This window comes from Gorilla gorilla, chromosome 1 (genome assembly GCF_029281585.2).
Source record: "Gorilla gorilla gorilla isolate KB3781 chromosome 1, NHGRI_mGorGor1-v2.1_pri, whole genome shotgun sequence".
NCBI lineage: Eukaryota > Metazoa > Chordata > Mammalia > Primates > Hominidae > Gorilla > Gorilla gorilla.
In genome coordinates this window covers 233,934,962-233,952,170 of record NC_073224.2, presented here as the reverse complement: position 1 = coordinate 233,952,170, position 17,209 = coordinate 233,934,962, and the positions used below count along the sequence as shown (strand labels likewise).

The 17,209-nt window shown below is 42.4% G+C and overlaps 1 protein-coding gene across 2 annotated transcripts in view; it reads right to left on the bottom strand.

The window, feature by feature from the left end:
* DNAJC11 (DnaJ heat shock protein family (Hsp40) member C11) overlaps positions 1-17,209 on the bottom strand; it is a 66,003-nt gene that overhangs the window by 33,883 nt on the left and 14,911 nt on the right. Inside the window, exons 2-3 of one of the 2 annotated variants that reach the window (XM_019010513.4) lie at positions 11,049-11,178; positions 8,519-8,592 (exon numbers count right to left, since the gene is read on the bottom strand). In XM_019010513.4, the coding sequence (XP_018866058.1) occupies positions 8,519-8,592; positions 11,049-11,178 (204 nt within the window). Of the gene's footprint in view, positions 1-8,518; positions 8,593-11,048; positions 11,179-17,209 lie in introns of those variants that run through there. The other variant, XM_055383413.2, reaches the window with a different exon arrangement.

Below are 17,209 nucleotides of genomic sequence, written 5' to 3'. Positions count from 1 at the left end.
CTTGAGTTGCTGCTCACAGACTATCTAAAAAGGTGTGATGTGAGAAAAAGTTTCCTTGGAAATTTCACGTTTCAAAAAATAATTTTTTTTTTTTTTTTTGAGATGGAGTCTTGCCCTGTCGCCCAGGCTGGAGTGCGGTGGTGCGATCTCAGCTCACTGCAAGCTCCGCCTCCCTGGTTCACACCATTCTCCTGCTTCAGCCTCCCAAGTAGCTGGGACAACAGGCGTGCGCCACCACGCCTGGTTAATTTTTTTTTTGTATTTTTTAGTAGAGATGGGGTTTCACCGTGTTAGCCAGGATGGTCTTGATCTCCTGACCTCGTGATCCGCCCGCCCAAATTATTTTTTAAAATACAAGCTTATAGCAAAAAATCAATAGAACGGAAGGATAGGAAATAAAAAGTATGCGATTCCCCTTACCCATATTCCCTCTTCTCATGGGCTCACACTCGTCTCACAGGCTCACACTCAATTTTTTTATATCTCTTCCTAAAAATTCTCTATGCATGCTTATGTACCTACATATGTGTGCATATGCACGTGCACACACACATACACACATTCAATATAAATAAGATATTACAGGCTTTGTGCAACTTGATTTTATTTTTCAACAAATAAAAAAAAATACAAAAACGCATCCAAAAAATCCTAGGAACTTGTCCACTACTTTAAACATTAAAAATAGTGAAAACATTTTCTTCTCTAATAACCCAATATAAATCAATAATTACTAAAAAGGGGGAAGTGGTTCTTTTTAAGGAAGCTTTAAAATAAAAAGATTGTTAAAATCATCCAAGAACAAACTAAAGGTCCTAAGTGGCATGACAGTGATTGCTCTGTGACCTCGCAAGGGCATTCTGGGTTCTGTTTCGTGAACAAAACGTGTTCCCGCTGCCCAGGCTTAAAATCATCGAGGGTGCGTCACCTATCTACAGCACTCTCACTTGCCAATACCACCCGTCCTGACATAGACAAAAGCAAGGTACAATTTTTCAAAGTTTCCATTATCTTCTCAATCTCATGTCAGCCCCTCCCTGCATCGAAAGAAAATAAACATGAAAGAGCTTCAGGGAAATGTAGGTAATCAACTATTCCATTAAGTTTGAAGATCCAGAAAATATGCTTTAAAATACTTTAAAAATTATTCATGACTTTACGGCCCAATTCAGTGGACCTGACTGTGGAGCCACAGTTTCTCTGGACTCAGTGGATGGTGACCATCCCAAGGACAAGGAGGTCTAAGTGTGAGGCTGTCTGAATGCAGACAGTTCCTCTACATAGCCCAGAGGACGCAGGATGTTCCAATCTGGATAAAGAGATTTGATTTGATTTGATTTGATTTATTTATTTATTTGAGACAGAGTCTTGCTCAATTTATTTATTTATTTATTTATTTGAGACAGAGTCTCGCTCTGTTGCCCAGGCTGGAGTGCAGTGGTGCGATCTTGGCTCACTGCAAGCTCCGCCTCCCGGGTTCACACCATTCTCCTGCCTTAGCCTCCTGAGTAGCTGGGACTACACGCATCCGACACCACGCCCAGCTAATTTTTTTTTAATAGAGACGGGGTTTCACCGTATTAGCCAGGATGGTCTTGATCTCCTGACCTCATGATCCGCCTGCCTTGGCCTCCCAAAGTGCTGGAATTACAGGCGTGAGCCACTGCGCCTGGCCATTTTTTTTTTTTGAGCTGGAGTCTCGCTCTGTCATCCAGGCTGGAGTGCAATGGCGCAATCTCAGCTCACTGCAAGCTCCGCCTCCTGGGTTCATGCCATTCTTCTGCCTCAGTCTCCCGAGTAGCTGGGACTACAGGCATCCGCCACCACGCCCGGCTAATTTTTTTGTATTTTTAGTACAGACTGGGTTTCACAGTATTAGCCAGGATGGTCTTGTTCTCCTGACCTCGTGATCTGCCTGTCTTGGCCTCCCAAAGTGGCGTGAGCCACTGCGCCCAGCGATATTTTATTTTATTTTAATATTTTATTTTTTTGAGACAGAGTCTTGCTTTGTCACCCAGACTGGAGTGCAGCGATGCGATCTCAGCTCACTGCAACTTCCGCTTCCAGGGTTCAAGCAATTCTCCTGCCTCAGCCTCCCGAGTAGCTGGGACTACAGGCACGTGCCACCATACCCAGCCAGTTTTTTTATCTTTAGTAGAGATGACATTTCACCATGTTGGCCAGGCTGGTCTTGAACTCCTGACCTCAAGTGATCCACCTGCCTTGACTTCCCAAAGTGCTGGGATTACAGGTGTGAGCCACCGCACCCGGCCTGGATAGAAATTTTATAATTGAGTGTTCTATTCAACAGGATATTAGTTTTAAAAAATGCAGATTTTAATGAAAGTTTGATTTGCCATAACTTTAATCAGTGACATAAGCAGGCCCATGAATATGCCCATAAACTACTATTTTTTTCAGAAACAGGTTTGCAAGCTGCTGAGAATTAAAATCCTGGACTCAAACCCTGTAGGAGAAAAAAGAAAACAAAGCCTGGAAAGTGTGAGGCTTCACAAAGGCTGCAGCAGGAAAAGATTCATTTTCAGGAATTTTAGCTGTTTCATCTTTGAAGACTGAACTAACAGCTGAAAATTACTTTCTCTCTGTTACATTCTGTGATGAATTACGAAGGCAAATAATCCAAAGGTGGCAGATCATTCCATTTTTAGTCATATTTTACACAAATTTTGCAAATAGTTGGTACATAATCAGAGCTAACAGCAAAGCCAAAATGGCCAGCCTTTCTGGAGCAGTGAAGACACTTAGCAGGGCAGGGCACTTCATTCTCAGCTCCCACAGGCCTCTGCCAGCCTTGATTATTTATATCTTCCTTTAAACAGAATACATGATGCCAGAGAGGGGAACAGGACTAAGCCAGCTGTGAGCCGCTCTTCTCCTTATCAGCAACCCTTACAGACAGAGGCATCTGGGAACACAGCATCCAAAGCTGCATGACAGTTGATAAATACCAGACATTTTCAATGTTTCTCATGGACAGAGTGTATCACATGCAGCTCATGAATCCATACAACTGCTGTTCACTGGAGCATTCACCAACTAGGTCTATCCCTATGCTAACCAGAAAACTGACTGAGCGGCCAGGTACAGGGGCTCACCTGAGGTCAGGTGTTTGAGAACAGCCTGGCCAACATGGCAAAACCCTGTCTCTACTAAAAATAGAAAATTTTGCTGGGCGTGGTGGCGGGCGCCTATAATCCCAGCTACTGGGGAGGATGAGGCAGGAGAATTGCTTGAACCTAGGAGGCAGAGGTTGCCGTGAACGGAGATCGTGCCACTTCACTCCAGCCTGGGTGAAAGAGCAAAACTCCATCTCAAAAAAAAAAAAAAGGAAAAGAAAACCGACTCAGCCCAGGAGTTCCAGACCAACCCGGGCAACATAGTGAGACCCCATCTCTACAACAAAAAAATAACCACCAAGAAGACTGACTTTATTGATGAAAGGAATGAGGAGATATCCAAAAGCTAGGTGGCATAACGGAAGGAGGACAGACAGGACCTCAAACCTCCTGGGAGACCTCAGGCAAGTCACCTTTCTAAGCTTCAGTTTCCCTGCTATAAAATGAGGAGGGTTAAGCGACATCATTTGAAAAGTGTCATCTGGTTCTAGCTAGTAAACTTTTTATTCTGGGATAATTTTAGAAAATGATTTGGAAATGCTACAACAACAGTACAGAAATTTCTAGTATAGCCTGCACCCAGGTTCCCCCAATGTTAGCACCTTTTATAACCATGGAAGAGCTCTCAAATCTCAGAAACCAACATTAATACATTTCTACTAATTAAACCTAGGGTTCAGATTTCACTAGATTTTCTACGAACATCCTTTTTCTGTTCCAGGATCCAATCCAAGATTCCATGTTGCATTTAGACACGAGGTGTCCTTAGTCTTCTCCGCTCTGTGACAGTTCTAAACCTTTGCTAGTTTTTCATGATCTTGACCATATTACTGCTTTTAATACAGGCTGACTTTCTCATATACTATAAAACCGATGTCAGAGACAGGGAAAAGTAAAATATAAATAATGTAACGGACTGCAGACAAAAACCAAACTGCAGATGATCTGGGCCAAAGGATGCAACTCTGGGTGTAATCTAACATCTGAAAGTGACATCTGCAGGAGATGAGTTACGTGGTTTCCATGGCAGTTGCCAGCCATTACCAGAATCAACCCTGTCAAAGTATTCACAGTTCAAGGTTAGATTTTTGCCATTCTGAAAAAATGACCAATTTCATTTTCAATGTGGATATCTGCACAAACATCACTAACCAACCTCAAGAAGTAAACAGTATGGCTGGTTTTATAAGTTGGGAATGGTTACATCTCATTCCTTGGGAATCCTCCCAAAGAATAACAGTCTCTAGAAGCCTTAAAAAAAAGTGGGGGGCTGGGCACGGTGGCTCACATTTGTAATCCCAGCACTTTGCAAGGCCAAGGCAGGAGGATCATCTGAGGTCAGGAGTTCGAGACCAGCTTGGCCAACATGGTGAAACTCTGTCTCTATCAAAAATACAAAAATTAGCCAGGCATAGTGGTGCGCACCTGTAATTCCAGCTACTCGGGAGGCTGAGGCAGGAGAATCACTTGAACCCCGGAAGCAGAGGTTGCAGTGAGCCAAGATCACGCCACTACACTCAGCCTGGGCAACAGAGCAAGACTCCGTCTCAAAAAATAAAAATAAAAAAATTAGCGGGGCGTGGTGATGCATGCCTGTAGTCTCAGCTACTTGGGAGGCTGAGGTGGGAGGATGGCCTGAGCTGGGAGATCGAGACTGCAGTAAGCCACGATCGCGCCACTACACTCTAGCCTGGGTGACAAAGTGAGACTCTGTCTCAAAAAAAAAAAAAAAGACTGAAAATTTACGTAATGACTGACAACTGGGCCAGTATTTTGTACATTCTAAAGAAGCTCCAGTGGGTTGGGGAGTGATTTCTAGTTGGTGGAGTACTTTGAGATCTTTGGATTAAAGGCGTCTCAGACACTCAGGATACCAACAGTCAATGCCCTTCACCCTTCACTGACTACCCATATGGTAGCCTAATAAATATGTGGTAAATGGATACCCTTCAGCAACTGAAGAGTTTAACAGTCTAAAAATACCAGCAACAGCATGAAGGGAATACAGCTTCCTCCCTGGAGTGAAAGCTATTATTGCAGTGAGAGAATCCTCATATGGAACAATCCATCCAGCTGTAGGAATTCCTTGAAGGAATGTTGATGCCAGCTTCATAGAATGTGCTTGAGTTCAATGAGACTTTCTGTGTATTATGAATAATGGGCTCAATTTTCCTATTGGATGCTAAGCACTAATACATCTCCGAGTAAATATCTGGGGAGGTATCTTCATTTAGTTTTCTTTGAAAGCATTTTTATCTTGGAGCAAAAGCTTAGTATCCACATGAAAAAAAAAAAAAAGCCAATTCTGATCTATGAGAACCTGACTTCCTTAGTTTACTAAAAAAATACGAAAATAATGTTTAACCACTTGCCACCCACGACTGTGCACATATTTTTATTTTCATTTATTTATTTCATTTTTTATTTTTTGAGACACAGTCTCACTGTCACTCAGGCTGGAGTGCAGTGGTGTGATCATGGCTCACTGAAACCTTGACCTCCTTAGGCTCAAGCGATCCTCCCACCTCAGCCTCCCAAGAAGTAGGATTACAGGCACTCGCCACCATGCCTGGTTAATTTTTTCATTTTTTATCACTTGTAGAGATGCGATCTCACTGTGTTGCTCCAGCTGGTCTTGAACTCCTGAGCTCAAGTGATCCTCCTGTGTCAGCCTTTGAAAGTGCTGGAATTACAGGTGTGAGCCACTGCACCCAGCCCTACATATTTGTATAACCACCATTTTGTGTGTGGATTTGCTTTGTTTCTAATGGGAAGATAATCTGGTTTGATGAGAGGAAGCCACACAATATTTTACCAGCAGACCCCAGTGCTCCACTGATTGGGATGATGCTGCTGGGGACTAAAAACCTAGTCTTTGAAGAGGGAATACGTAATGGAGTCCTACAGCTTTTCAGTGACTCCAATTGCTGACTTGAAAAATTGTAGCCAACCCACATCTTAAAAAAACAAAGAAGCTTTAAGGAGTGTATAAAGAGTGAGGAGGAAATTGAATAAATACAACAGAATTCTACTTTCCTTTTTGGATGAGAAAATGCTAAGTTATTTGGCTTAATACCTAGCTGCAATGAACCAATGTGACAGGAAGCACTGATATTCCCATCAAGCCAGAGGCCAAATACCAACTGCCCACTGGAGCCAGGAGGACATGCAGATGAGAAGAGCCAGACATAACGCAAGGGGGAGTGGTGGGGACTGGGACAAATTGGACAGCCCATCCCCATCTGAAGGGCAAGGGCTCCTCAGATCCACTGTTACCAGATCTTCAGATGTTTCAAGAAAAGACAGAAGACTGAATTATCATGCAGAACCTCCCAGGATTGAAATGTTAGCAACTAGAATTCACTGTGTGAGGCAATCAAAAAATGGCAACAGGCTGGGCGCGGTGGCTCACATCTGTCATCCCAGCACTTTGGGAGGCTGAGGTGGGAGGGTAGCTTCAGGCTAGGAGTTTGAGACCAGCCTGGGCAACACAGAAAGACCTCATCTCTACAAAAAATTTAAAAATTAGCTAGGCATGGTGGTGTGTGCCTGTAGTTGCAGCTACTTGGGAGGCTGAGGTGGGAGACTCACTTGAGCCTGGGAGGTCGAGGGTGCAGTGAGCCGTGATGGCACCAACACACTGCAGCCTGGGTGACAGAGCACGTGCGCACTCTCTCTCACAAACACACACACACACACCAAAAAAGGCTATTAGTGGAATATGGCCCATGAGCCACCAATATGAAGCAGTAGTGGAAAGGCAGGAAAGGAAATAGGATCCTCTGTTGCTTTTCTTCCACTCCTCATCTGAAGGCCTTTACAAGGCTTTGATGCCAGAACTGGAAGAGACAGGCACGCATGCTTGAGACTAAACATTGAATGAACTTTGGCCAGGTGTGGTGGCTCATGCCTGTAATCCCAGCACTTTGGGAGGCTGAGGTGGGCAGATCATCTGAGGTCAGGAGTTCGAGACCAGCCTGACCAACATGGAGAAACCCTGTCTCTACTACAAATACAAAATTAGCTGGGTGTGGTGGCGCATGCCTTGTAATCCCAGCTACTCAGGAAGGCTGAGGCAGGAGAATCACTTGTTGCGGTGAGCCAAGATTGCGCCACTGCACTCCAGCCTGGGCAACGAGAGCAAAACTCGGTCTCAAAAAAAAAAAAAAAATTGAAGGAACTTCAAGGGTAACCTTACATGATGGTGAAAATATAACTCAATGAAGGTCAATTCAATGTTATTAAACAGACTAGCAAAATTTATTGGGCATCAGAACCAAGTTTCTTTCTTTTTTTGTGAGACAGGGTCTTGCTCTGTTGCCCATGTTAGAGTGTAGTGGCGTGATCATAGCTCACTGCAGCCTCAACCTCCTGTGCTCAAGTGATTCTCCCATCTCAGCCTCCTGAATAGCTGGGAATACAGGTGTGCGCCACCAAGCCCGCCTAATTTTTTAAAAAATGTTTTGTAGAGACAGGGTCTTGCTATGTTTCTCAGGCTGGTCTTGAACTCCTGGCCTCATGTGATCCTCCCAGCCTGGCTCCCCAGAGTGTTAGGATTACAGGTGTGAGCCACTTTGCCTGTGTCAGAACAAAGTTTCTTTAATGATACCTATATATCCCTGTAGCAACTTAAGGGTTTCACAATTAATCTTCATATTCATTTTTCAGATAGTAACATGGAAGCACTAGTAGCCCAATGACTTGCCCAAGACTCTACTGCTAGTCAGTGGCAGTGTGAAAGCAAACAAATTGTCTGGATTTTAGTGACTGCTCTCCCACAGCATGGCTGCCCAGGGCGACACATTTGCTATATATTTTGTTTCACTCATCACATTTGACAAAGCTTGAATATTATAATACATGAGAATTGAAAGGGTCATTACAGGCAATGCAACCCCAGCAACTCTGCTTCCATTTTGCTCACGTGCATAACATACTCCCATCTGAAATATTTCCTCACAGCAATTATTCAGAACTGAGGTGGAGAGAGAGGCACAGAACTGTGGAGGGTGGAAGGGAGTGTATATGGAGACAGAACTGCACCCTTGAAGAAATCGTCTCCCATCAACCCCCTGCTCCGCTTGCTCCCGCCCCACACTTGGGTTAAAAATTACTGGTCCGGTCCATCCCTCTTCCGTTTTACTTGACAGGTTAGGGAACGAAGGACAAGTCAGATGAGTGGCTGGCCCAAGTTCAGAGTTACAAAGTGGCAAAGCCAAGTCCAGAACTCAACCTCTAAAACAAAAATACAGGGCAAGGAAGGGGGCTCTAATGGTTTCAAATATTCCCAAAGACATTATTACAGATTGCAGGGTTTTGGGGAGATGTTCTGTAACTGTTTAATGACTTTTCTGGAACACCAGACGCACAGTTTCTCTTACCTCCCATCCTTCCATTTCCAGTCCTCTCTTCCCATATATATCATAGATGGCCCTGGTTTGGGGGTCACTAAGCACTGCAAATTAAAAATTAAACATGTTTATAAAATATAAAATTTACCTTCAGTCCTTCCTGAGAATACTGACATCATTAGGTAAGCCCATCTCCTGTTCTCCCTGTCTGATCACAATCTTCCTAGAGACCCCTTTCATTTTCTATACATCTTTCCTCCCAACTGCTTTTTCGATTTAACCTAGGATTTGTTTATTGACTTATTGACAGACAGGGTCCTTCTCTGTTGTCCTGGCTGGAGTGCAATGGTAAGATCATAGCTCACTGCAGCCTTGAATTCCTGGGCTTAACTAATCCTCCTGCTCTAGCTTCCCAAGCAGCTGGGATTACAGGTGTGTGCCACCATGCCCAGCTAATTTATTTTTTGTAGAGATGGGGTCTCACTATGTTGCCTAGGCTGATCTCGAATTCCTGGCCTCAAATGATTCTCTTGCCTTGGCCTTGGAAAGTGTTGGGATTACAGGTGTGAGCCACTGCACCCAGCTAATGTAGGATATGTTTAAAGGCGGCTACAAATGAGAAAAGTCAGATTTTCCAGTGTCCAAGTTACTCTTGATTAGAAGGTACAGCTACAAGGTGTACAAGGTGCACCATGCAGGAAGCGGCACTGGCTCCTGCATTGGGAAAGGACATGAACGTTGTTTTTAAAATAATTTGGTAAATTTCTGCCACGGTGTATAAAAGTACACTGACTTGAAAGAGTGGGTTCCAGTTTCTAAAGAAGCTTGCTATAATAGTAGAAACAGGCTCAGATACTAGAAAAAGCTGATTTGTTATTTACTCTATAGAGTTCTGTTAACTCCAAAGACAGGCTACATTTCTTTTGTGCACTTCTCCTCTCTATTTGTAAATAATTTTAAAAGACAAAAACACCTCTTACCATGTTGTTGGCCACATCACCCAAAATACATCAGAAAAGGATTTCTCAGCTAACGGTGAGGGCTGTTCAAACGATATCCCAACTGAACGATATCCCAACTGAACGATATCCCAACTGAACTCAAATGTCAGCAAGGCCAGTGGTCGTTCTCTTCCCCCTCTGCTTCACCAATTTCTGCCAAGACCTTTGGGTCTCTTCTCCCCTGACAGTTCCCATGTATTTGTAGGCCTAATTTAAAAACCACATAAATGATCCTATGCATAATCAAATCTAACGGGAAAGGAAGAAATGCTGGCCCCTGGAAAACACAGGAGCCAAACTTGTGTTCCTCTCCAGCATTTAATAAGGAATTATTCATTCACTATTTTACCTGAGTCTCCCTTTAGGCTAAACATGAGGCCAGGTCTGCTGTTGTGGCACTTTCACTAGCACTGGTAGGGTTTTTCTTTAACTCTTCCCCAGATCTCCAACACAATACAAGCAAAGTATGTGGCTAATTTAGACAACAGTAAAATTAATGCACCCATTTAGATAACAGAATACAATACAAAGAACAGGCTACTCTTCACAACTGCCATGCAAATGATCTGAATACAGTTAAATCTGGTAATGACACTACACCGACTGTACACATTTATCACACACTGCAGCCTGATTTTCACTGGCCATTAAAATCTAACTTTTTGGTAAAACTATAAAGTGAAAAACACTACAAGCTATTATGTATACAGTGAGATGACTTTATGATTTTATAAAGAAACACATTATCTAATTTATGCTCCTTAGACCAAATCACCAGATGGTTCTGGAACAAATAACTTATTGTAGTTGATGTATATAACAGTGATTTAACATTTTTTTAAATTTAAATTTTAAAAATGGTGGTAAAATATACATATAATATTTACCATTTTAACCATTTTAAAGTATACAATTCAATAGCATTAAGTACATTTACAATGTTGTGTAACCATCATCACTCTCTATTTCCAGAACTTTTTGCCATCCCAAACAGAAGCTCTGTATCTGGTAGTGACTTTAATATTTTATAAGCAAATATATCACAGAATGTTCTTTCTGACATACAGAAGACATAAGTATAAAAATGTGAATCACTTGGTTCTATTTCCTATAAGCCTTCTTAACATCATTTTCTTTCTTTTATTAGAACCGATAACTGCTTCAGAACCAATAAAATCACTTTTGGATGAAAAAATGTCCTTGTATCTTCTAACAAAAAAGAGAAGAAAGAAACCTTCCCTGTAACGATCAGCCTTTTACCTATAAGAGTTCCCTTTAGAAGAAAACTGGTAAACGATTTAAAACTTGAGTATTCCCTTGCAATTGAGACTCTGTCTATTACTTCGCCTGGTCTCTCATTTTCTACTTACTGGACACGTATTGATTTCCAAAGCAAAATACTACTCTTTCAAAGGACCCTGTCAGTGAAAAGTACTAAACTAACCACCTGTTTTATATACCTCTAAGGACTCTCTTTTTCTATCCTCTACAAATCACACCTCCTAAAAATCGAATATCTGTTACCAGGATGTTTCTACAAAGCCCAGCCCTCCACTGACCTTCATAAGCCTGGTGAACAAGGTTAAACAGTCGTTCCGCCTGTGACTTGAGCTCTGGGTCTCTGTGCTTGTCTGGATGGTAGAGCATACAGAGCCTCCGGTAGGCAGCTTTCAGCTCTTCAGAAGAGGCCTAAAGAAAGAAAAATTCAATTAGAGAACAATCAATGCTACTTAAACATTATCATTATCAGAATCAGCCTTGAAATGGGAACCCATCAGCCACGTCCAAATGTGTTTGCTTTCGACATACAGGATGTAATGAAGTTCGGTTTATCACCTCAACAAGGCTTCTTTTTGTCAGTTAATAAAGTGATCAATTACATACATCAATAGGGACTGGGTTTTGCTGGGAAGTGCTGCTATCCAATGAATGAACGTTTGGGTCTCTGGAATGGCTCAGCGTGCTCTGAGCTGAAACAAAAATGTCACAGAGATGTGCTAACTCTTTAACTTATTTGAAGTAAATCATGCCAAGGCACTCTAAACAGAACAGGTTCAGGCAAAGAAAAGCTATATACCATTAGACAGAAATGACATCAATTTAATGACATAACGAACATGAATCCTTGAAATTCAAAGACAAACTTGTAAGGCCCACGTGCACTCGAATGCAACCTCTAATTCCAGAAGGCAGCACATTCAGTGGCAGAAATGCTTCCCTAACCTGTAGTAACCAACCCTCCCCAAAACCCCCAGACCCCCTAAAAACCAAAAGGCATCAACTCTCCAATTCTCCTATGCAGGACATCTGAAGGTGTGGCACAAGGCAGACGGGCTCTGGTGTGCTTTAACCACAGTGGGGGGCGGGTGCCAACGAGGCAAACCCACATTCACTGTGGCCTGCCTCACAGCCACCAAGAGGGTCTCTAGACAGGGCCCCTCAGAGGCCTTGGGACACTGAGCGGGCTATGTGGCTGGCCCCGCAGGTCTGCTTTTGGGAAGTGTTATGTTTGATTCTAGAGGCTATTTTGGCCTATCAGGGGTGGTACTGGATGGGCAGCAGTTCTACCCTTTGGTATATCAGTTAAAGAACATTTGATTTGAGGACGTATCCCCACCATTTTGACAACTGAAGCACATTTCTGGGTCACTGACATGCTAGAGGGGCCAGGAGGGGATGTGAGGATTGACAGTCCTCTAGGATGAGGGCCTGGAACACAGATCCTCAAAGAAAGAGGTCACAGAGACATAAGTTAGTCCTGGGACCATAATTACAAAAAAAAAAAAAAAAAAAAGATGACTGTATTCTCTGTTACTTCCACAATATTTCAGTATCTTTCAGTCCCAGGACTAATGAGCTTCTTCACCAGCAAAAAAAATACAATTTTACTGTACTTTAGTAATAATTTTTGGCCCAGAATCTAAATATTTTCTACAGGATTAAGTTATTCAGATGCTAGAAAGCCAGGGTATTTGTGCGAGTTTACCAGGGGTTCTGAACAAGGAATTCTGAAGGACTCCAAGAGGAAGACAATAAATGTGACTGGAAAGACGTGCAGAGGACATTGGCCCATCGGTCCCACATGCCTGAGGGGGCAGCGGTGCTGGGGCCCGGGTTCTGCTCCCTCAAGCCCATCTCCTCAGCCCTAGACCAGGCTCAGGCCAGCTTCATCTGAGGAGTAGGTGATGGCGTGGGTGACCTCCAGGAGCCTTCTGGCTCTAACTTTACTGGATTCTGCTATCCAGAAAAGAAACAAAGCTGGACGCAGTGGTTGACACGTGTAGACCTAGCACTTTGGGAGGCAGAGGTGGGCAGATTGCTTGAGCCCACAGGTTCAAGACTAGACTGGGTAACATGGCGAAACCCCATATCTACCAAAAATACAAAAATTACCTGGGCGTGGAGGCGCTTGCCTGTGGTCCTACCTGGAAGGCTGAGGTGGGAGGATCACCTGAGACTGGGGAGGCTGAGGTTGCAGTGAGCTATGATTGCACCACTGCACTCCAGCCTGGGTGACAGAGGGGGAAAAAAAACTAGCTAGACCCAAGCCATTCAGCTTGCCCTTTAAAGCAGGCCACAGAGAGCTTCCCGCTGGTTTGGAGAAAGGCAACTCTGCTGCATGCCATTTTAAAGTGGGAGCTCCTTGAAGGTTCCATAACTACTCTGTCAGAATAGGGTCAAGGATCTTGCTGAACGAGCAGCTCCTGGCCTCTAAGAATTGGTGAGACCCCACTCCGCGGCAAATCTCTTTCTCCCATCTTCCCTTTGGTGCAGACTTCGGGGACGGCACTGCCAAACAGGCGCTGGCTGCCTGTCTTCCAGCCATGCCCATGTGGTTTGCTCTGGGGCAACACAGCCTTCCATTCTGCTAGTTGAAAATGCAGGTGTGGCAGTCAAACAGCCCATGTTTGGATGCAGGATCTGTCACTTCCAAGCTTTGTGACCATGGCAAGTGAGATTTCTGGCATTTAGTCTTCTCCTCCATAAAAGGGGATGACAACTCTTGCAAGGACAGTGTGAGAATGAAACCAGACAGTGACTATGAAGTGCTTCACACAGTGCCCAACACACAGCAAAAACTTAGGAATTATAGCTCCTTTAAGCCCCTTTCTGTTTCATCACCTGCAAACTGTGGACAATAGTGCTTCTTTCTGAGTCTTTGTGAGGCGTAATTGAGATAATACAAGCATGAGTGCTTAACAATGTCCAGCTCATACTAGGACCATAACCACTTTTGTTATTACCATCATCACAATTCAGTTGTGGTATCTTTTTGGCAACAGGAGTACTGAAACTGGAACAATTCAGAGGGCACCGCCCTGGTGCATGGATAACGGAAACATTCATTCATGAAGCAGTCCTGCTTGTGAAAATACATTGTGCTGTATACTCAGATGACGACCACTTTTCTGCATGTATATTCTATTTCTATAAAAATACAAGGTTCTCTAGAAGAGGTGGGCCTCCATATTTCCATCTCTGCATTTTCTCCTTTTTCTTCTTCTTGCTGTAGTGTTTTGTTTTCCTCCCAACTTTAAATGCATTTCTTGCTACACTTATCAATATACCACCTATACCAAACCCTGGTGTTTCAAACATAAATCATGGGAAAATAATCTTTTCCAGGTAGGTTTACTTATGTGATGATGTAAAAGGGACTTATTTTTTTTTCCCACACGGCCATTACAAATCATTTTCTTTCTTTTTCTTTTTTTAAGATGGAGTTTCACTCTGCCACCCAGGCTGGAGTGCAGTGCTGTGATCTCGGCTCACTGCAGCGTCTGCCTCCTGGGTTCAAGTAATTGTCCTGCCTCAGCCTCCCAAGTAGCTGGGACTACAGGCGCACGCCACCATGCCCAGCTAATTGTTTGTATTTTTAATAGAGATGGGATTTCATCATGTTGGCCAGGCTGGTCTTGAACTCCTGACCTCAGGTGATCCGCCCACCTCGGCCTCCCAAAGTGCTGGGATTACAGGCGTGAGCCACTGCACCCAGTCACAAATCATTTTCTTTCTGCAAATTTTAATTGTCCTTTTTTGTGTCTCATAAAGTTACAAGTACTGGATTAGACAGATTGACTGACTCTCAGTTAGACTGCTATTTCCTGGTTATTAAAATTAAACTAGATGACAAGAGAGTAGAATATCTACTCTGCAAGACATTCTTTAATCTTATTAATAAATGGCTTAATATGCTATTGATTAAGTAATGTAAATAAGATGTTTCATTTTTAATAAATATCACATTCAATAAAAGGTTAGATTGGTCCTTTCATTATAACTGAATAGCTAAGGTCACTGGTTCGATATTTCATAAATGAGAACCTCTCACTCTTACAGAAATACTGTTATTTCAAAAAGCAATGAGATTATCATTAAGAATGATACCTAAAGGTACATTCTTATCCTAAAATTCTGTTAATAAAAATTAAGAAATGTATCATACTTTAAGTCTATAATCTTTCATCATCTCAATCACCTGGTTATATTTTCTGGATACACTATATATTAGGCCCCAAATTAAGTCTCAATAGACTTTAAAGACTGACATCATACAAAATATCTTCTCCTACCACAAGAGGATGAAGTCAGAAATCAATAACAGGGCTGGGTGCAACGGCTCACACCAGTACAGTAATCCCAGCACTTTGGTATCCCAAGGTGGGAGGACTGCTTGAGGCCAGGAGTTCAAGACCAGCTTGAGCAACACAGCGAGATCCTGACTCTACAAAAAAATTTAAAAAAATTAGCCAGGTGTACTTCCAGCGCCTCAGGAGGCTAAGGCAAAATAAGCTAAAACATGTCTGGATAATATGTCTGTACCACGATTGCATTTGGTTAGGATAGGCTAGATCAGTGGTTCTCAAAGTGTGGTCTGGGGCATCCCAGGAATCTCTGAGACCCCTTCAGGGATCCATTAGAAAAAAGTCAAAACTATTTTTCTAATAACACAAAGCTGTTATTTGCCTTTTCCACTCTCATCCTTTCTTCAGTGTACAGTGGAATCTCGAGGTTACAGGATGTGATGATCTTGGGAACAAAAGAGGCAATCCTTCAAGATGGATCCTGACATACCTAAATTTAAAATAGTCAGGTGGCCTTTTGCTGACTAGAGGTCGCACAGAGTTTTCCAAAATCCACATCTTTTTATCTTTGGAGCTCACCCACCTCAATCAATCCGAGCTCCTCTGTCCCAGCCAATCAGGACTCACCTGTATCAACCAATCAGAACTAAGCAAGTTTCTATCCTTCATTTACACAAATGGACCTGACTGGGAACCCAGGCAGGAACTTTGGCTATAAAACCTGAGTTTTCCTTTTGTTCTCTAGAATCCACCTTTGTTTTATACTGGAGGCTGGGTTTCCCCGGTTTGCAAAGTATTCACTGGAGTAAAATCTCTTTTTTCCAAATTATCTTTCAGAGAACTTTTAGTTACAATATCATTGTTCTGATGTTTAATGGAATGTGTGTACATGTCTTATGTTTTCTAGAAATTTCTAAGGTTGGTATAAATACAAGAGTTTAAATAAATACAAGAGTTTTGAGATTAACTCAATTAGCTCTCAGTTCCTTGACTGTGCTATCATTGGTTATATCTGCGGTGACGTCTGTGTATCTATAACCTCATTATTGTCCAATACAGTCATTTTAAATCCTTAAACGTTTTCCTTGTGCTTCTACTGAAATACATTTGTATTTGTGTCTTGTTTTACAACAATATTTTAGCAATTACTCAGTTTTAATTTCTGACTAAATATCGATAGCTATAATTCACATAAACAAAAGCTCTTTGGGATCCTCAATAACTTAATAACTTAAGAATGTAAAGGATAACATTAAGAATGTAAAGGAATAACTTAAGAATAACTTAAGAATGTAATAACTTAAGAATGTAAAGGAATCCTAACACCAAATAACTTAAGAATGTAAGGAATAACTTAAGAATGTAAAGGAATCCTAACACCAAATAACTTAAGAATGTAAGGAATAATTTAAGAATGTAAAGGAATCCTAACACCAAAAAGTTTGATAACTGCTGGGCTAGACGATACTGCAGTAACAAACAATCCAAAAATTTCAATGGCTTATTTCTCTCTCACTTTACATGTCCATCTGAGGCCAGCTAGTACAGTTTGGCAATGTCTTCAGGTCCCAGGATGACAGAGCAGTCATCCTGTGCCAATCACCAAGGCAGAGGGGACAGCAGGCTCCCTGGCTCACACTGGCATTTCAATGCTTGGACCTAGAAGTGACACACCTCACTTTCACTGACATCACCGGCTAGAACTAGTCCCAAGGTCTCACTTGACCACAAGGACACTAGCAAGTGCAGTCCTACCATGTGCTGGGCAAGCAAAGAACCAACCACATTGGGTGAACGGTACTTATACCTACCATGATGATGATCCTTAATTTGATACTTTGAAGACTGAATAGAGCATGCAAATAACAACTTAATAATACCTCATATTTATATTCACTTTGGGAATACTAAAGCCACCAGGTTTTTTGTTGCTTTAGCCTGTATTTTCAAACTCGAACTTCCAGGCGATGTATCTGTATTACTAAATTTCACCAATGAAGGCTCCACAAACTATATTCTACTGGATTTTGGGAAGTTTGCCTGATTACCACAATTGAAGATTCATTACTGTCCATATGTTCCCCAATAATCTGATGGAAAGAAACTGCATCAGCTCATAAAAACCTGCAGTGTTT